The sequence below is a fragment of the Schistocerca piceifrons genome, chromosome 1, assembly GCF_021461385.2.
Source record: "Schistocerca piceifrons isolate TAMUIC-IGC-003096 chromosome 1, iqSchPice1.1, whole genome shotgun sequence".
NCBI lineage: Eukaryota > Metazoa > Arthropoda > Insecta > Orthoptera > Acrididae > Schistocerca > Schistocerca piceifrons.
This window is the reverse complement of record NC_060138.1, coordinates 1,025,507,659-1,025,529,144: the sequence shown is the minus strand read 5'-3', so window position 1 is coordinate 1,025,529,144 and position 21,486 is coordinate 1,025,507,659. Positions and strand designations below refer to the sequence as shown.

General features: G+C 41.1%; 1 protein-coding gene across 1 annotated transcript in view; it reads right to left on the bottom strand.

Moving 5' to 3' along the window:
* Positions 1–1,516: 1,516 nt before the first annotated feature.
* The window catches only part of LOC124777318 (phospholipase B1, membrane-associated-like), a 94,581-nt gene continuing 74,611 nt past the window's right edge, over positions 1,517–21,486 (bottom strand). Inside the window, exons 6-7 of the mRNA XM_047252678.1 lie at positions 17,010–17,175; positions 1,517–2,488 (exon numbers count right to left, since the gene is read on the bottom strand). Coding sequence (XP_047108634.1) covers positions 2,352–2,488; positions 17,010–17,175 — 303 coding nt within the window. The 3' untranslated portion in view covers positions 1,517–2,351. The remainder of the gene's footprint in view (positions 2,489–17,009; positions 17,176–21,486) is intronic.

The following is a 21,486-nucleotide window of genomic DNA, read 5'->3' as shown; positions in this document are numbered from 1 at the left end:
AATAATAGTGTACGGCCAAGAACAAAGTGCACGTATGAAAAAGGGTGTAAGACAAGGATGTAGTCTTTCACCCCTACTTTTCAATCTGTATATCGAGGAAGCAATGATGGAAATAAAAGAAAGCTTCGAGAGTGGAATTAAAATTCAAGGTGAAAGGATATCAATGAAACGATTCGCTGATGACGTTGCTATCCTCAGTGAAAGTGAGGAAGAATTACTTGATCTGCTGAACGGAATGAATAGTCTGATGAGTACGGAGTATGGATTGAGGGTAAATCGAAGAAAGATGAAGGTAATGAGAAGTCTACTAATATCAAATATCGTCCTTAATTTGAGGAAGAAATTTCTGAGACTATACGTTTGGAGTACGGCATTGTATGGTAGGGAAACATGGACTGTTGGGAAAACCGGAACAGAAGAGAATCGAAGGATTTGAGATGTGGTGCTATAGACGAATGTTGAAAATTAGGTGGTCTGATAAGGTAAGGAATGAGGAAGTTCTGCGTAGAATCGTAGAGGAAAGGAACATGTGGAAAACACTGATAAGGAGAAGGGACTGGATGATAGGACAGCTGTTTAGACATGAGAGATTGGCTTCCAGGTACTAGAGGGCGCTGTAGAGGGCAAAAACTGTAGAGGAGGACAGAGATTGTAATACATACAGCAAATAATTGAGGACGTAGGTTGCAAGTGCTACTCTGAGATGAAGAGCTTGGAACAGGAGAGGAATTCGTGGCAGGCCGCATCAGACCAGTCAGAAGACTGATGGAAAAAAAAAAACAAAAAAAAAACGCTGTAACAATTATATTTCGCAACCAGAATTTAGAGCTTACCTCTTAGCAGAAGTCAAGGAATATTAGATCCCACAAAAGTTATTTAAATTCCAGCTTATACAGCAACCTACACACACCCCAACTCTCGCCGTTTGTAACTGTGGTTTAGTCAGTGCGAAAGCTTCGGGTGACGGTTCTATACTCCCAGCATAACTAGACAAAACTTTGACATTCCTTTCAAGTCAGTTCGTCATTCGCCTCCGGGTATTTCTTTCTATAAACGTTGCTCGCATTCGTATTCTGCTGATTTTCGGTGAGGCACTGAGTGTCATTCTAACGTACTAATGCAGAAGCAGATTTATTAATAGTTAATCCGTGAAGATGCAAGCCGTGTTATAGCTTCACTAAATACAAAAACAAATACATATTCTTTCACAACCATGCGAAGCAGCTTTTACCTCTTATGCCAAAGATAGTCTTACTTGAGGAGTACCACTACAACCATTTCAAAATACAAACTACTAAATCGGTCATGGATGTAGAGAAAATATGATTAACACCACTATGAGCAAATAGTGAGGTACAAAGACTTTAAATTCGGGACAGCAAGGAAGTTACAAATGGGGAAGATTCAAAGCTTATCTTCATCTGTAGAAATCTGTACATAAATTGCGAAACAATATTATTAATCTAGGAAAGCAAAACAACAATGAACAGACACAATTCTGTAATCATACCAGCAACGTAATTTAATGACAACAGTGGTCAACTTATATTTAGAGAAATTTTACAAACAACAAATTCGATCGTCGGATAGATACATTAATGTTACATTATTTTCTTTTACTTCTCAAAAGCGTAAAGATCAGATAAGTACAAAAATAACTGATTTCAGTAGACTCATATGACTAGAATGAAGTAGTCAAAAATTCACAAAAAGTGCTTATGTACATTGACCAGTACAACCAGTAGAATGAAGTTCTGGGCAAATTTTTGACGCTGCAAGAACTGCTATCTGGAAACTGATGAACAAATTTTAATCTTTGTGGACACATAATCCATTGAAACATCAACAGTTTGATTATGCTGCTAAATGTTAAACTTTTAGCTTGAAAATATTAGCTGTTTCTATGACATAGAGCTTGTTAGAAATTATCGTAATTAAATTTGCGCTCATTATTTAAGTGCAACAGATAAAACCTGCACTGTTTCTAATATTGCACGTTTCGGCGTAGTAAAACGTGCCATTGTGTAGTGCTGACATTGGAAATCTCGCGCAAACGCAATGCCACTAAAGTAATAAATAATGATTTCATCGGAGATGGAAGACTATAACGCTTCCAGCGATGTGATGTAATGGTGATTTTGTTTGGAAGCCTGGTGAGAGAACATCTGTTGAGCGGTAGACACATTTACATCCGATAATACTGTTTCAAGTTGAATACATAGGTAATCTTAGGTATCTTGACTTTGTACTCGTACTTGTGGCTCCATCCTTATACAAACTAAGCAGGTAACCGTGTGCTGTTTTTTAAACTGTCTTGAACATTTGTAGCTGTTGCACCACTGGTGAAATATTCAGACGCCGCTGTTCCCAGAGGTGTAAATATACGGCCGTTCCTCAGTGGGACACAGAAAGCGGGAGAATGTATCATCCCAGTCCTCGGATTTACGGCCAACCGGCTCCATCATGTTGTTCCACAGTGCATTGGCAGCTATTGACACAGAAAAATTACAGGAATTAATCTTCAGACTGTTACGAAATTCCAATCATAGGCTGACTTTCATTCATAAATAATCAAGTTTCTATACCAGGTAGATAACGACTAACTCCTAAGCATTGGAAAGTCGTTGGCTCATAATGTAAACTTAAAGATTATTTCAGGTACTTGTCGGCTGTACATAAGATATAGTTGAGACTTTCATGTTCATTTCTACGGTGTTTCTACCAGACAAACCAACTACATTTAGGCGTGAGGATGTCTGTGAGTGAATCCATCTCAGATATTCCGTTCTGCGTTTTGTGTACTCAGCAAATTACCCCAATACAGAGTTGTCATAACCTCTCGATCAATTTCTACGAAATAACTGATGTATTTACTTGATACACATTTATGTTTAACGCAATCCAATACAAATTTAATCGCACTTCAACATGGTGTCCATTTTAAGGCATTGCTGTCGCCGTTGTAGAGCTGACCTGAATACATTCTGAAGCATATCTTGTTAAATGGACGGCGCTGCGTCCAGGATCAAGCTGTTAGATCCTGGAGTTCCCTTTCCTTTGTTTTGCGAACCCTTGACTCAGAGTACCGCGAAGGGAAGAAATTCTAGGGTGTCGAATGAGCTAAACATGATGGACACAGACCTGCGTAACGTCTGCCTATCCACTTGTGCGCTAATTTTTGGTTCAGGTACCCTCTTGCTGTGAGTCAAAAGTGAGGGGGTTCTGAGTGCTGTTGGAACGCAACAGTGTCAGCAATGCCTTCTTGCTCCAAAACTGTGGTTCCAGGAATTGTTCCAGCGTATCAAGGTACAGGTTGCCTGCAGTTTTCGCTTTTGCAAATAAATAAAGTCTCATAAACTGGAAACTTTGTGAATCCAACACATTTTCTTTTGGTGTGTCTCTTTGCCATTTAGTGGTAGCTTGAGGAGGCTCGTTAAGTAGCAGTAATGATCGCAAATGTGGAATGTGGCCTCATTAGTTAAAAAATGTCATTCATCAGTTGTTCGTTGTTTGCAGCGGTCTATCAAATAGTAACACGGAGACTGGCAAGTTGAGTAACCTTCGTGGTCTAATTTGTGAAGTAACTGAATGTGATACGCTCTTTTCTTGAGCACAATATCGTTGACTTTGGCACGTCTAACTCGTTGCTTAAACGACGAATTGATGTATTCGAAATTCTTTCGATTGCTTCTCTGATTCGCTGAACAGTCTCTTATGGTACAGATCTCCCGGAACGTGATTCACGGGCAACGTTCCAGTTCTTTGGAACTTACTGACAAGGAATGCTTTTTCTTACTGGTGCTGGCTTGTGAAACTGCCTTGTGAAGTCCACTTGCACCTCTAGATAACATCAACTGCGCGGTCGCGGGCTAACATCAGCCAAGTTGTAACAGAAATGGATTATAATTATGTATTATGTAAGTTCTTTCATTATTTCTTGGAAATGGATCGAGACTTTTTGATCATCCTGTATTTGTTGAAAGGCAGGACTACATATTGTTCAGTGCGACATAACAGGCTTCGTAGGGGACTATTCCGTTAAAGTGATCCATCGCATCTGGTATGTAGTGATTTGCTCGGGTCTTATTGCATCATGGGGTTTACACCACACATCAGTTGATGTCAGTACAGGATATATATTTTAATTGGTACGGAATTAATCCATATAGTAACATTCAAACATCAGTTACATCATGGCCATTCACCACATAATGCAGCAGAAGACATACACCAAGAAATATTTTGATAATTTTAATCTTAATTTTCAGATGAAAAATAGTGAAAATAGTAATTCCAAACTAAAAAAAAACTGGCGTTCTGCAGTTGAAATTATCAAATACTGTAATATGTTTATTTACGTCTTATGATGACCTTCAGTTGATGCTAATTTTATTTTTAAAATGCTCTTTGATTCTTAAATGACAACACTGTTATTTGCAGAATTAATTTTAATTCTGCAGTGAAGTATGCTCAGATTTGAAGTTTCCTGGTGAACTGATGCTGTGTGCCAGACCGAGACTAGAACCCAGAATGTACGTCTCTTGGGGGCAAGTGCCCTACCGGCTGAGCTATCTTTTATTCCATTTTGCCTTTCGCTCTCTAGTTATGCCTTCATCGACGAGTTTCTTCGTTATAATTTCAAAAATACTTTCACTATGTGCTATCAATTCATTTCCTTTCAGTTGTCTGTGCTCTTTTCGACACGGGAATAATAAAGGCAAGGGGTACTTCGGCATTAAGTAAATAAAATGCAATATATTCTGATAAAATTGTGATCTTTCTTCTTGTTTAATTTACAAGTTTGTCCTTAGAGGGAAAAAATTAAAAATTAAAACCCAATAATTTGAGAACGAAATGAGATATCGTTCTGCTCTCAGTTTTAAGTAAAATTTCGATATCTTACCTACGTTTCATTGAAAGCAATGTACAAGATAAAATCAACCATACGTAAAGTTTACGCAATGCGTTTTTACCTCTGCAAAATCCTTATAATTTCGCGCTATGTTTAACTTATTGTAAATATGACAGATAACCAAAAGAAATTCCGTTCTTTATCGAGTGAAGATATCAGACTGTAATGTGCAAAAATCAAAGTCTTTCATCTGATTATTTTCTTAAAATTAGATGACAAGTATTTCAGCGTTCTCAACCCAGGCACCAGAATTTGGCGAGCAGTGCAGCCTTAGCAAAAGTCGCCCGCAACACTGGATGCTGAAAGAACGTCTGTAGCGATTTAAAGGTTAAGACAGATACACCTTCTAAAGCGATAATAATTTAAAAGGACAGAAAATGTATAATTAACTTCCTCTTTGTTGGCTGAGCCTTGTATCTCACCTTTTTATAGATACTTCATACAATTGGTTAAAACATATGAATCATTTTAATTTTATCCATATTTTGCAGCTTAAAACGTGACTGTATTCAAAACATTGCAGGTATGAATTAAACAACGGCTTCAGTCACAACTTTCTCGTCTTTTATTAATTACACGATGCATTTCGGACCCTTTGGGTTCATCGTCAGGTGCAATTTGTCTTAATACATGTTTTACTTCTTCTCGTGAATGAGGTCAAATGCTTATTCCTGCCCACGAAAAGGTTTAATGTTAGGTTATGAATTTCGTAAGTTGAACGCGGAAAATATGTGGAAAATACTGGAAAATGACCAGTATAAACTTACCACATAATCCAAGGAAAGCGTTTTCAATGTTTTAGCTCCAGCAAACATTCTTTTCTTCATCGTTTTAGTGCATGTCACTTCATTCAGGATGTACATTTGCACAGACATCTTTGACAACATCATCCGTTTAGCCCCATGAAATATGCACTCCTTGGGAGGCAGTACGTTGATGATAAGGTCACTGATGTAAAAAGAAGTAGCCACTACGTCGATCAGTAAGTCAGCGCCGGACGTTGTGTCCGAGCGGTTCTAGGCGCTTCCGTCTGGAACCGCGCTGCTGCTACGGTTGCAAGTTCGAACCCTGCCTCGCGCATGGATGTGTGTGATGTCCTTAGGTTAGTTAGGTTTAAGTAGTTCTAAGTTCTAGGGGACTGATTACCTCAGATGTCAAGTCCCATAGTGCTCAGAGCCATTTGAACCATTTGAAAGTAAGGCAGCACCATGCACGCTTAGAGTCCTCTCTCCTGCAGCCCCCAGTAAGCTAGCATACGTCCGTCGTACTGAACGGAGATTACGTTCAAAATAGGGTTTTGTAGCCAAAAGAGTGGAGAGTAATATGGTGTATCAGAATCTTGAATAAAACCGAACTGCTTTTAGAAAAAAATGTTGTACTACTTATTGAACGGACTTCATACTTTGGCTATTCGACTGCAATTAAATTTGATTTTCCGAAAGGTTTCAGACCACACTTCCTTGCTGATACCATAAACAGTCCAGTACAAGCTAAGCGCATCTCTGATCATTTCGAGCAGCACTTTGAACGGTAAATTACAGACTTTCACTGATCGAAAGCCAAAACGTGAGTATGTTATTAACACTGTGCTAACAGAACCATCATTATTATTAAATTTTTTGCTACAATGAAGTGGAAGGAATGTATAGAAGGGAGATGAACTTACAGCCAATATTATAGAAATAGAACAGGACGTGGATGAAGAAGAGATGGGAGACATAATACTGCGAGAAAAATTTGGCAGAGCACTGAAAGACCTAAGACGAAACAAGGCCCCGGGAGAAGAAGACATTCCAACAGACATCTGGTAGCCTTGTGAGAGTCAGTCATGACCAAACAAGATCTATGACACAGGAGAAATATCCTCAGATTTCGAGAAGAATGTAGTAACTCCAATTCCAAAGAAAGCTGGTGTTGACAGGTGTGAATATTACCGACCTAACATTTAAGAAGTCATGGGTGCAAAATATTAACACGAATTCTTCCAGAAGAATAGAAAAACTGATAGAAGTCTCCCTTCGGGAAGATTAGTTTGGATTCCGGAGAAATGCTGGCACACGCGAGGCAATACTGACCCAACGAGTTATCTTACAGGGTAGGTTTAGGAAAGGCAAACCTACGTTAATAGCATCTGTTGACTTATGAGAAGCTTTTGACAGTGTTGACTGGAATACTCTCTCTGAAATCTGAAGTTAGCAGGGATAATTACAGAAAGCGAAAGGCTGTTTACAACTTGTACAGAAAGCAGATGGCAGTTATAAGAGTAGAGAGGTATGAAAACGAGGTAGTGGTTGAGAAGTGAGTGAGGCAGTATTTTAACCTGTCCCAGACGTTATTCAACCTGTACAATGAGCAAGCGGTAAAGAAAACGAAAGGAAAATCTGAGGAAGGAATTAGAGACACTTAAAGTAGTAATTGAGATTTTTATTTGCCCAAGCAAAACAACTGGTGATGGCTGATGTAGAAAGAATATAAAATACAGACAGGCAATTTTAATGTTAAAAATATTTTCTGAATGTATTCGTATGGAATGAAGCCATGTATAGAAGTGCAACATGGACGATAAACAGTTTAGACAAGAAGAGAATAGGAGCTTTTGAAATGTTGTGTTACCGAAGAATGCTGAAGATTAGGTGGGTAGATCGCTTAATTAATGAGGAAGTACGGAAAAGAACTGTGGAGAAAAGGAATTTGTTCCACAACCTGATTAAAAGAAAGGATCGGTTGACAGGACACATTCTGAATCAAGGGATCACCATTTTAGTATTGGAGGGAAGTGTGGTAGGTAAAAATCATAGAGGGAGACTCAGAAGGATGTAATTTGCTGTAGTTATTCAGAGATGAAGAGGCTTGTACAAGACAGAGTAGCATGGTGACTACATCAAAACAGTCTTCGGACTGAAGACCACAACAAAAACAAAATCCAACTAGTGTTCCCGACTATTCTCTCACAAAGACCGTTATTTGTGCGTTTATCATGTACACAATTTGTAGCGTTGTTAATTTCAGTACCTAACACTTCCTTATCAAGCAACTTGACATCATTAATTAGCCATTTCCAAATACCGATGGGGGTAAAGCTTTCTGTATTTCTCTCAGAATTAAATTTCAGGATATCTCTCGTTGAAAGATACATGTTACTTGCAGCTCAACAAATGTTTTTCTTGGGCACAAATGGGCGCTCCACTGTAAACAAGCGCATCAATGCACGCACGCCAAGGCACTACTCATGGCCACCAGTAGACTTTTTCCTTAACTTCTAAATACTGTTTTTAGTAGGATCACTGCAAATCGAGCGACGATTAGGGCTGAACTCTCTTACGGGCAAGACTTACATCTGTTATCCCTGGATTACCTCACTTTTTTTTTATTTGGAACATGTAAATCAAGTTGTCACCTACGCAAGCGTGATATTTGTTTCTTTCTCTGTTTAGAAAATTAACACGCTGATTATTTCTTCGAACTAATGAGTTGTCATCAAAACAGATCAATTTTTCAAAATGTGAATCTGAATACATACAGCCCCAGGCTACTTAAACCTTCACTTCCACCAGTAGACTTTTTCCTTAACATCTAAATACTGTTTTTAGTAGTATCACTGCAAACCGAGCGACAGTTAGGGCTGAACTCTCTTACGGGCAAGACTTACATCTGTTATCCCTGGATTACCTCACTTTTTTTTTTAAATTTGGAACATGTAAATCAAGTTGTCACCTACGCAAGCGTGATATTTGTTTCTTTCTCTGTTTAGAAAATTAACACGCTGACTATTTCTTCGAACTAATGAGTTGTCATCAAAACACATCAATTTTTCAAAATGTGAATCTGAATACATACAGCCCCAGACTACTTAATAGAGTCCGAAGATACTTTCAGCTTTTGTGCAGTTGGAGATTCCTGCACTTCTGGTGTTTACCAGGTGTATTTAGGCTTGAACCTGAATACATGGTTGAACTGGTGAAAAAACCCTAGAGCTTATTTTCAAGTATAATTAATAACCAATCACTCATTTAGTAGGTTATTTCCCAGATATAGTCCTTATGCATAATTCTGTTCGTATTGGAACATCTCAAACTGGTGAATCGATTTCTGAACCAGAAGACAGCAAAATTCCGTAACAGGTGGTAGATGGGCGAATAACCCGAAAAGGTACTTATTCACTAACTGATCCTGAAGGTGAATGTAAATACTTTTATGTTTAGGATGCATGAAATTATTTCCACTGAATAGTTTCATTTCTTGACGTCGTTTCGTACCTAATCTTTTGGTAATTCTGTTCAAGCACAAGGAATGTTTTGAACACAAAGGCGAGCAATCTGGACTTTCGTGATGCTAATTCACGGAGTTACTTCCAAGCATGTGCTCAACAAGCTTGGGATTAGGGCTTCATACATTGAAATAATAATAAACATAGTGTTGAGAATAAAATTTTCACTCTGCGTTGGACTGTACGCTCATTTGAAACTTCCTGCAAGATTAAAACTGTGTGCTGGACCGAGACTCGAGCTAGGGACCTTTACTTCTGCCGGAAAATGCTCTACATGATTTTGAGATTTGCGGTTGAGATCATGACCTTGTCTGAGAGGAACAGCGGTATCTAATTGCGGAAACAGAGCAGTCAATAGTGTAAGTCCTACATCATAGGAGATGAAACTTTTAGCAGCGTATCGGTGTTTTTCAAACCCACGTTGAAGATTATGAAAACATAATTAATTCTAATTTATTTTTCATTTCGAGTAACCCTTTTTTAGGATACGTTGAAACAACATTGTTTTTGCGTCTTTGTTTTCAACTATGGTCCGCCCACGTGGTCTCGCTGTAGCGTTCTCGCTTCCCGAGCGCGGGGTCCCGGGTTCGATTCCCAGCGGGGTCAGGGATTTTTCCTGCCTCGAGATGACTGGGTGTTGTTGTGTCGTCTTCATCATCATCATTCATCCCCATTACGGTCGGAGGAAGGCAACGGCAAACCACCTCATTAGGACCTTGCCTAGTAAGGCGGTGCGGGTCTCCCGCATCGTTCCCCTACGCTCTGTAAAGAAGCATGGGACTTCATTTTCATTTTTCCATTTTCAACTATAGTTTCCTTTGAATCATACTTCTTCCAATCTTCGAGAATGTTGTTTCTTCTATTCTTGTGATCACTTCCTTGCAGTTCTTAGTGTTTTTCTGTCGTGAAAGGCTGCCTCTTCTATTGCTGCCTTTTTTTATTGTGTCCATGTTGACTCCTCCATCTTCCATATCTCTTCCTGCTTCTCTGAGCCATATCATTTAGGATTTGTAATTGTTCAGTAGGCCCAAGATTTGTTTACTTTTTCTGTCATTATTCATGCTGCTTATGTAAGCATAGAATTTTAATCTCCTCTTTCTCATTAAATCTGTTACCTTTTCAACTTTTAGATATAATTCTCCATTAGATATTAATGTGTATTCTGATTCACTGCTGCTTTTAGGTCGTAGTATTTTTCTTCGAATTCTTCTTTCAGTTTTTGGTCATTTTTGAAACTCTCCCTTCCTAGCTATTTTAAGAATTTCAGCTATATAGACTACTTGTGGTCTTAGAAATATTCCACAGTTTTTCAGTTTTGTGTTTCAGCATAAAGATTTTTTGGTATAGATGTTTCTTATTATTTGAAAGGCTCTCTCCATTTGAAGTATTCTAGTCTCTATTGCTGTATTTTCCTTCATGACGTCTGAAAAATATCCTCTTAGATATTTAAAATAGTCTACTTTAGATATTGTTTTGTTATTTATTTTAGGTTTTTGAGGTTCCTTACTGACATTTGTCACGAACAGTGTTTTTTTAACATATATGTACTCTTACTTTTCCTGCTTGATTATACTGTTCTGTTACTTGTTCATGTGAATTTTCAAGTGAGTCTGTTATAAGTGTCATGTAATCAGCAATTTCCAGGTAATTTTTTACTCATTATATGAGAGTTTGTTGACTCTGATCAACTTAATGGATGATACTGACTATAATCTCACGCACTCATAAAACGTTGGGAGAAAATCGCTGGTAGACTGAAGCTTTGGAGAGTGTTTAGGCGTCCACATGTGGCTCAGACTTGCCCGAATATGAGAAATATGCACTATCTGTGTATTCTACCCCGCTGCAGCATTTTCGGTATGTTACCTAAGACTGACTATAATTGAAATTAAGACACCTGATTTGAGAAATATCCATTGCCTCTCGCTGATATTACCTGGTATCAGCTAACTTATAAATATGCGAATCACGTCATATGTCTCTGTTGCTACCATATTTATGAGGCTTGTAGTACAATGGTGTGATACTTCAACGTAAAAATAAAATTTAAAGAACACGGAAGTTTCGAACTGTGCTTACTAAATTAATATTATTGGGAGACAGCTAGCAAACAAGAGAAAATTCTAATTTTTGACATAACATACCAGGATATATAATTTACAGTGAGAAGGTCGACGAATCTAGTAAACAAAAGTGAAAAACGTACACGAATATGTGCTAATGATGATAGATTCAGTTGACCACAAATGTGTGAGACTTTTCAGTGTCACCTGATTTACATCTTAAGTTCTATATTGGCATACACTACTGGCCATTAAAATTGCAATAACTGTCGAATTTGCATGAAGTCAACTTCATACTTGGATATGTGCTTTATCAGTGAGTAGGAGCAACGCCATACACAATGTATACATAAGAAGATATTATGTAGACGGTTTCTCGTTCAGAAATCGCATCTGAATATTGATTGTGAGAAGGTCGTGGTATACCTTGTGTAACAAGGAAAACGTATACCAGCACGTGTTGGAATTCGACAATGGCAGTATTTCGTCTTATCAAGACTGCAACTTATTGTTCCAGCATGTTGCTACTCACGTTGGTTGATATATCGCGAATGTAATGCAGGTGGGGAATCTTTGATTGCAGCAGTGCCTTATTCGAGGCCATGCAGGATCTAGCGGCCTCTAATGACTAGTGCCCGAGAGGACATTGTGCTTTCGGCAGTGCAGCCACATCACGTAGCTTCAGTCAGGAAATTATCCTGTTTGCGGAAAGACACATGCTCACAGAGGTACTTGGACGAATACGAACGCTGTTGCGGTGTCCTTTGAGGCGACAGGGGAGAGGCATCTTGACAGTGGTGCGACCAACGAGACTATGAATCTACTCTGTAGGAATCAGCATGGGTTTCGAAAAAGACGATCGTGTGAAACCCAGCTCGTGCTACTCGTCCACGAGACTCAGAGGGCCATAGACACGGGTTCCCAGGTAGATGCCGTGTTTCTTGACTTCCGCAAGGCTTTCGATACAGTTCCCCACAGTCGTTTAATGATCAAAGTAAGAGCATATGGACTATCAGACCAATTGTGTGATTGGATTGAAGAGTTGATAGATAACAGAACGCAGCATGTCATTCTCAATGGAGATAAGTCTTCCGAAGTAAGAGTGATTTCAGGTGTGCCGCAGGGGAGTGTCGTAGGACCGTTGCTATTCACAGTATACATAAATGACCTTGTGGATAACAGCGGAAGTTCACTGAGGGCTTTTTGCAGATGATGCTGTGGTGTATCGAGAGGTTGTAACAATGGAAAATTGTACTGAAATGCAGGAGGATCTGCAGAGAATTGACGCATGGTGCAGAGAATGGCAATTGAATCTCAATGTAGACAAGTGTAATGTGCTGCGAATACATAGAAAGGTAGATCCCTTATCATTTAGCTGCAATATAGCAGGTCAGCAACTGGAAGCAGTTAATTCCATAAATTATCTGGGAGTACGCATTAGGAGTGATTTAAAATGAAATGATCATATAAAGTTGATCGTCGGTAAAGCAGATGCCAGACTGAGATTCATTGGAAGAATCCTAAGGAAATGCAATCCGAAAACAAAGGAAGTAGGTTACAGTTCACTTGTTCGCCCACTGCTTGAATAATGCTCACCAGTCTGGGATCCGTACCAGATAGGGTTGATAGAAGAGATAGAGGAGATCCATCGGAGAGCAGCGCGCTTCGTTACAGGATCATTAAGTAATCGTGAAAGCATTACGGAGATGATAGGTAAACTCCAGTGGAACACTCTGCAGGAGATACGCGCAGTAGCTCGGTACGGGCTTTTGTTGAAGTTTCGAGAACATACCTTCACCGAGGAGTCAAGTAGTATACTGCTCCCTCCTACGTATATCTCGCGGAGATACCATGAGGATAAAATCAGAGAGATTAGAGCCCACACAATCTTTCTTTCCACGAACAATTCGAGACTGGAATAGAAGGGAGAACCGATAGAGGTCCTCAACGTACCCTCCGCCACACACCGTCAGGTGGCTTGCAGAGTATGGATGTAGATATAGATGTAGAATACTGAGCTAGGGAATGGCACCACTTCGCCGTTTCAACCGAATCTCTTTTCCACCTGTATTAGCGCAGTGTAAATATCCATACATGGAGGACCCGAGAACAACAAACATTGCCAGACTGCATTATTCATCATCATAGACGACCAGCACCCGGCGTGATGGTATGGGGACTCATGAGTACGCAATACAATCAGCTCTGGTTCGCACTGTTGCTAATTTGTACAGGGGCCATTACAACTACGGCGTGGGTGTGCCCATCTTAGGTGCCTCGCATCTTAAAAGCCTGATGTTATCGTTCAAGGAAATAAAAACGCAGGTTGCCTTTGTTGTCCTGACCTGTCTTGATACAGACGCCCTTCGACTGCTGCCATGGACCATACCTTCTCAAGATCTGTTATTAATTCGGTCGTGGCTTGTCGCCACTACTCGCCAGCAACTACGATTGATGAACTTTGGCAAAGGTTTGAAGTAACATGGAATGGCGTACTACTATCTGTGACCCAATCTCAGTGTGATTCGATGCTCATCTGAGTTGAGCCTAAATTCCGAACCCTCTACACAACTCACCTATAAATTCAGTCACGTATTATTTCTGTGGTAGTGTACACCTTGTGGTGCAGTTTAATGAACAGATGAATATACATCTGCACAGAAAAGAAGAGCCTGTAGAAAAAAATGAGAATTGTTTGGAAAGATTGTTTCGCACACACCCATTTAACGCACTACTGCCCATTAAAATTGCTACACCACGAAGATGACGTGCTACAGACACGGAATTTAACCGACAGGAAGGAGATGCTGTGATACGCAAATGATTAGCTTTTCAGAGCATTCACACAAGGTTGGCGCCGGTGGCGACACCTACAACGTGCTGAGATGACAAAAGTTTCCAACCGATATCTGAACACAAACAGAAGTTGACCGGCGTTGCCTGGTGAAACGTTGTTGTGTTGCCTCGTGTAAGGAGGAGAAATGCGCACCATCACGTTTCCGACTTTGATAAAGGTGGGATTGTAGCACATCGCGATTGCGGTTTATCGTATCACGACACTGCTGCTCGCGTTGGTCAAGATCCAATGACTGTTAGCAGAATATGGAATCGGTGGGTTCACGAGGGTAATACGGAACGCCGTGCTGGATCCCAACGGCATCTTATCACTAGCAGTCGAAATGACAGGCATCTTATCCGCATGGCTGTAACGGATCGTGCAGCCACGTCTCGAACCCTGAGTCAACAGATGGGGACGTTTGCAAGACAACAACCATCTGCACTAACTGTTCGACGACGTTTGCAGCAGCATGGAGTATCAGCTCGGATACCATGGCTGTGGTTACCCATGACGCTGCATCACAGTCAGGAGCGCCTCCGATGGCGTACTCAACGACGAACCTGGGTGCATGAATGGCAAAACGTCATTTTTTCGGATGAATCCAGGTTCTGTTTACAGCATCATGATGGTCGCAACCGTGTTTGGCGACATCGCGGTGAACGCATATTGGAAGCGTGTATTCGTCATCGTCATACTACCGCATCACCCGGCGTGATGTTATGGGGTGCCATTGGTTACACGTCTCAGTCACCTCTTGTTCGCATTGACGGCACTTTGAACACTGGACATTACATTTCAGATGTATTACGACCCGTGGCTCTACCCTTCATTCGATCCCTGCGAAACCCTACATTTCAGCAGGATAATGCACGACCGCATATTGCAGGTCCTCTACGGGCCCTTCTGGATACGGAAAATGTTCAACTGCTGCCCTGGCCAGCACATTCTCCAGATCTCTCACCAATTGAAAACGTCTGGTCAATGATGGCCGAGCAACTGGCTCGTCACAATACGCCAGTCACTACTCTTGATGTACTGTGGTATCGTGTTGAAGCTGCATGGGCGGCTATACCTGTACACGCCATCCAAGCTCTGTTTGACTCAATGCCCAGGCGTATCAAAGCCGTTATTACGACCAGAGGTGGTTGTTCTGGGTACTGATTTCTCAGGATCTATGCACCCAAATTGCGTGAAAATGTAATCACATGTCAGTTCTAGTATAATATATTTGTCCGATCAATAACTGTTATATCATCTACATTTCTTCTTGATGTAGCAATTTTAATGGCCACTAGTGTAATACACTGCCAGGAAAAAAAATTCAACGCCTTCAACGGTTGTATTTGGTGGTACCAGCGAAAAATATGAAAATACTGAGGGGTGCTAGTGTTGGTGATTCATTTGGAACTGCCACAGGCGATCTGATGGCTCTCTGGTACCCTGGCCTCTCTACGCACAAACTGTTTCGACTCCGCAGCCAGAGAAAAATGTGGACAACATTCGCTCTAGGGTAACAACTGTGCCCCACCGCCGAGTACATAATGCTGTCGAACATTTTTGGTAAATGTATCAGTAGCGTTTTGCTGCTCTCAGCAATGGTCTGCGGAACATTCCCGCACTCGCAGATCAGGTACTGGACTTTCGTGTAATACAGGCCCACATCAAGATCCACGTGTTGTGAGAGCAGCGGTGGCCAAGGAAGATATCCGGTACGTGTTGCACCTGATGTGTCACCAAAAATCATTGGGAACAGTCAACCTGAAGCAGGACTAAGACTACGTGTGCCTCTGGCAAGGTTGTCACTGACGCCACGACAGTGGCTGCTCTGGTGTCGTGGAAGAGTCGACTGGAGAGTGAAATAACACTGTTGTCTTCAGTGAGGAGAGCAATTTCTGTCTGTATGCGAGTGATAGACGTGCACGTGTAGGGGTGGATCTGGTAAGCGGCCTATTACAGGTGTGTTCGTCCACCACACACAGATACCAGCCCAGCCACCATGGTGTGGGGGGCCATCAATTACAGCTTGCGCTATACGTTTGCTGTTTGTGGAGGGGTTAAGTAACCAGAGCAACTTCAGTGTACAAGTTTTTGTCCCCGTGCTACTGCCATTTCTTCGGCAGCAAAACAATGCACGTCCACAAACGGCTGGTGCCACAAAAAGTGCTTTTCGTGCTGTACAACAACTGCTGTTACCACTAAGATCACCAGACCTCTCGCCAATTAAACACCTATTGGATTTGGCGAAGCGAAAACTTATCCATTCTCCAGAGCCTACAAGAACCACTGCCTAAGTGCAAGAAAAGTGCATGGGACAGACTATCGCAGGATGCAATTCGGCACTTGACGATCGTTTGCTTGAGAGAATACACTTCTGCGTTCCCGCCAGAGGAAGGTACATTGTGTATTGATGTGACTGTTTGGGTGCCCTTTACCATGACATGTGTGTTTCCTTTTGGCCTGAATTTGTTGTCGTATACTCCGATAACGACAAAGTACTTATCACATCATTTATCAATACCACGCGGAGTAGCCGCGCGGTCTGCGCTATGTCACAGACTGCGCGGCCCCTCCCGTGGGAGGTTTGAGTCCTCCCTTGAACATGGATGTCTGTGATGTTCTTGGAATAAGTTAGTTTAAGTAGTGTGTAATTCTAGGGACCGATGATCTCAGCAGTTTGGTCCCTTACGAATTCACCCACATTTCAACATTTCAAAATGGCCATGTCCTTGGGGGCGTTGCATCCTTTCTGCCAGCGTTGAAAGGAAAAAAGATTTTATGGTCCCTTTTGTGTGTGTGTGTGTGTGTGTGTGTGTGTGTGTGTGTGTGTGTGTGTGTGTGTGTCACTAAGCAGATATCAACATGGGATAGTGGAAACAGAGATCTAGACAGATATGTTATTATCAATGAGTTTGTTTATCTTAACCTTACCTCTCGCCATACCCTTCTGACTGAAGTGGAAGCAGTCCTGCGAGAGAAAGGAGTAATCTGTACGATGGCCGGCTTTCGTCGTAATGTTAGGAAAGATGAGCGACTTGGTGAACGGCTGCGTCACCACGGCAAAATCTTTCAGACCCGCATAGCGGCTATCGGCAGACTGTGGACGAAATAAAAGTCACAATTTTTAAATCAAACAATGGCAACTCCAGATATGAATATCAACAATGTACGAAAAAACATGTTGCTACTTACACGTAAAGAAGACACGTCAAGTTGCAGATAGGCACAAATAAAAGACCCTCACATATAGCTTTCGGCCAAAGCCTTCGTCAGTAAGACACACACTCTCACAACAGGTGCGCGCGCGCACACCATTCACATACACAAGCTAGCACACCTCAGGCACACGCGACCGCCAACTCCAGCATTTAGGGCCCGAGCTGCTGGGGTTGGCGGTCGTCTTTTACTGACGAAGGCAGTGGTTGAAAGCTTTTGCCGGCCATTGTAGCCGAGCGGTTCTAGGCGCTTCAGTCTGGAACCACGCGACCGCTACGGTCGCAGGTTCGAATCCTGCCTCGGGCATGGATGTGTCTGATGTCCTTAGGTTAGTTAGGTTTAAGTAGTTCTAAGTTCTAGGGGACTGATGACCTCTGATGTTAAGTCCCATAGTGCTCAGAGCCATTTGAACCATTTGGTGAAAGCTTTATTTGAGTGTCTTTTAATTGAGCCGGTCTGCAACTTGACGTGTCTTTTTTATGGTAAGTAGCAGTCAGTCTTTTCCTGTAATTTTTAGTGAATTGTAGTAGTTAATTTAAACCAATTTCCTAAAAATTTCAGTTTCAGAGGATGCTATGCCGATACATGTCTATTCCAATTAAATAACAAAATACTATGTGAAATTAAAGTTAGTCTCTTCGAAATACTATTGATGTTGTCAGTTAGGATAGTCGTAACGTTTCTTTTCATCCGTGCCTCGCAGCTGGCGTAACGTCGCACCAAGTCGAACTCGCACCGAGGTCAGAACCCATGCACTCTTAGCGATGTGCGGTGCACGAAACAAATTAACGCGACGTACTGCTAAGCGGATTTAATGGGAAACGTTTACTGGCGAGCTCTGATTACTTTTTTGCACTGCTCTATCACCAATTTCCGTACGTATTATAAGAGTATTTGCATGTAGATACGCATATACCGGGTGATCAAAAAGTCAGTATAGATTTGAAAACTTAATAAACCACGGAATAATGTAGATAGAGTGGTAAAAATTGACACACATGCTTGGAATGACACGGGGTTTTATTAGAACCGAAAAAAAGTATTGCTAGACGTGTGAAAGATCTCTTGCGCGCGTCGTTTGGTGATGATCGTGTGCTCAGCCACCACTTTCGTCATGCTTGGCCTCCCAGGTCCCCAGACCTCAGTCCGTGCGATTATTGGCTTTGGGGTTACCTGAAGTCGCAAGTGTATTGTGATCGACCGACATCTCTAGGGATGCTGAAAGACAACATCCGATGCCAATCCCTCACCATAACTCCGGACATGCTTTACAGTGCTATTCACAACATTATTCCTCGACTACAGCTATTGTTGAGGAATGACGGTGGACATATTGAGCATTTCCTGTGAAGAACATCATCTTTGCTCTGTCTTACTTTGTTATGGTAATTATTGCTATTCTGATCAGATGAAGCGCCATCTGGTGCACATTTTTTGAACTTTTGTATTTTTTTGGTTCTAATAAAACCCCATGTCATTCCAAGCATGTGTGTCAATTTGTACCTCTCTATCTACATTATTCCATGATTTATCAGTTTTCAAATTTGTACTGACTTTTTGATCACTCGGTATATGTGTATGTATCTATGTTCCACATCTCTCTCTAAACCACTGGACCAATTTCAACAAAACTTGCTATACATTTCACTTACTGTCTGGGAAGATTCGCTGTGGTGGTAGGAACCACCTATCGACCACAGGAATAGGAGCGGGGATGCAAATGGTGCGTAGCTCGAGACGCTCAATAGACCTTAAAGGTCGCATAGATTTGCAAGCGGCGTTGAGTTTGATTTTTTGCAGGTTGAAAAGTCGCTGTAGAAGTAAGAGATGTAGAGATTTTACTGGAAACTGTCAAGCTTATTTGAGGAATCATGCAGCTGAAGCACTTACAAACAGTAACAGAGGCAGAGAACTGTGCATCAAAGGTCCTGGCCATTGCATGGGCACCAAACAACAGCAAATTTGCTTGTTGTGTGCCAGATCGCCTCATCCATGTATTTGATGAGGGGGTGTGAAACGTGACAGGTTTTCAACAAAACCAGTTGACTCAAAGTATGAGAAAAAAAGCTATGTTGTAAAGGGCATAGCATTTTCTCCTGATTCCCAGAAGATTGCTGTTGGTCAAACTGATAACATAGTTTTTGTTTACAAGATTGGCAAAGGCCGGGCAGAAAAGAAAGTAATCAGTAACAAATTCCCTCAGCAATCAGCTGTAACATGTTTCATCTGGCTCACCAGTGGTCCCATCAATTATGGTCTAGGTGATGGAAAACTACGAATAGCTAAAGCCAAAACCAATAAATCACATCCTTTGCATTCATCCAGTATTTAAAAATAAGAGCAGTTGGTAACTTTAAACCAGTTTTATACATAATTTCAAACCTTTACGAGACATGTCGCTGACAAAATGCACTGTACATACCGTAAAACTGTCGCATCAAACATTAACTTTTACTTTATTACTTCCTTACTGCTAACACTGTCTACATTTTTCGTACCGCATTTAGATAGGTCACTGAATGTACTTGTAAATATATGACATTGTAGGACGCAGGGTTCAGGAGACATGACGTCATAAACACTGAGATACGTGAAAAACTGCCGAGTCAGAGATGACGTTTTAATTTATTATTTCTCTCTATCATCTCTATTCGCAACACATTTCGCAGACGCTATCCATATATAGGGTGAGTCACTAACTATTGCCGCCAAGAATAACTCCGAAAGTGTATACGAGTTCAAAAGTTTGTGGGACCAAAGTTGCATGGGGCAACGAGGGCCATAATATAATGTTTGTTTTTTTTGTTGCTAGGTGGGGTCGCTTCAGAGATATGAAGGTCAACTTTGTTTTTTTAAATGGGATGCTATAGTTTAGTACTTAATTTCTGACAGCGGCTATCGATACGAGCCCAATGATATGCAACAGTAAGGTCTTTGAAGGTCAACGAAGGTCAGAAAGGTGGCATCAACGTCCATTTACAGAAGGTGTTCCAAGTGATGACCAGTGGTATCAATGCAGTGCTGCAATCTTCTTATCATGGATTGAGTGCAATTCTCATCACATCGATACTTACGGAAGCACATGCTCTGACAATTCTCTCTCGCATATCTTCAGGTGTAGTTGGAACGTCTTTGTGAACAATGTCTTTTACGAATCCCCACAAGAAAAAATCCAGAGGCGTCAAGTCTGGCTAACGAACCGGCCACGACACATCTCCTCTGCCCCCAACCCAACGATTTGGGAATTGTCTCTGCAACTCATTTCTAGCCATCAGCGAAAAATATGCAGGACACCCACCGTGTTGATAGCATATTCTGTTCCTTGTTCTTGAGGGTATTTCTGGCAATAACAAAATTAATGTTTCTTGCAGGAATGTGGTGTACTTCCTACCATTAAAATTTCCTTCGATGAAATAGGGGCTATAATTATGTCCTCCAGAATCCTACACCATACATTGACCGACTACGTTTCGTGAATGTAGCCTCGTCAGAAAACAAAATCAAATTCATAAATGTGTCATCCCTCTGAATTTGAAGTTGAACCCATGGGCAGAATTCTATGCGACCTTACAACCAGTACCAGTTAATTCTTGGTGGAGACTGATATGATAAGGATGTTATCTATGGCGGTACAGTAGACGAACAACACTACCCTGGCTCATGTCAGATTTCCTTGCAATTTGACGCGAGCTAACACAAGGCAAGAGTATCAATTTCCGTTTCCTCGTTAGTACCTTTCCTTTGCCGGATATGTTTCCGATGCGTTAAAGATACAGATGTTCTCAATTTATCATACACATATTTAAATGTACGACGTGTAGAATAAGTACAATGAGGATATCTTTCAGCCTGTAAGTCTCTAGCTCTCACTGTATTTCGATGGCATTCTCCGTAAACGAGAAGCATATCGACTTGTTCTTCGAAGGAATACATCATTCACATTTGCTTGATTCGACGACACTAGTCTTACAGTTCCTATTCATGTTGTATTGCGAAACCGTCGAATGGTGCTTACATGTCAATGGCACGTTAGATGGATACGCCGTATTCGGCAAATATTTACTATTTGCACGATATACGAGAGAGAATTGTTAGAGCATGTGCTTCGATAAGTGCCGAAGTGATAAGTAATACAACTCAATCCATGATAAGAAGATTGCAGCACTCCATTGATACCAATGGTCACCACTTG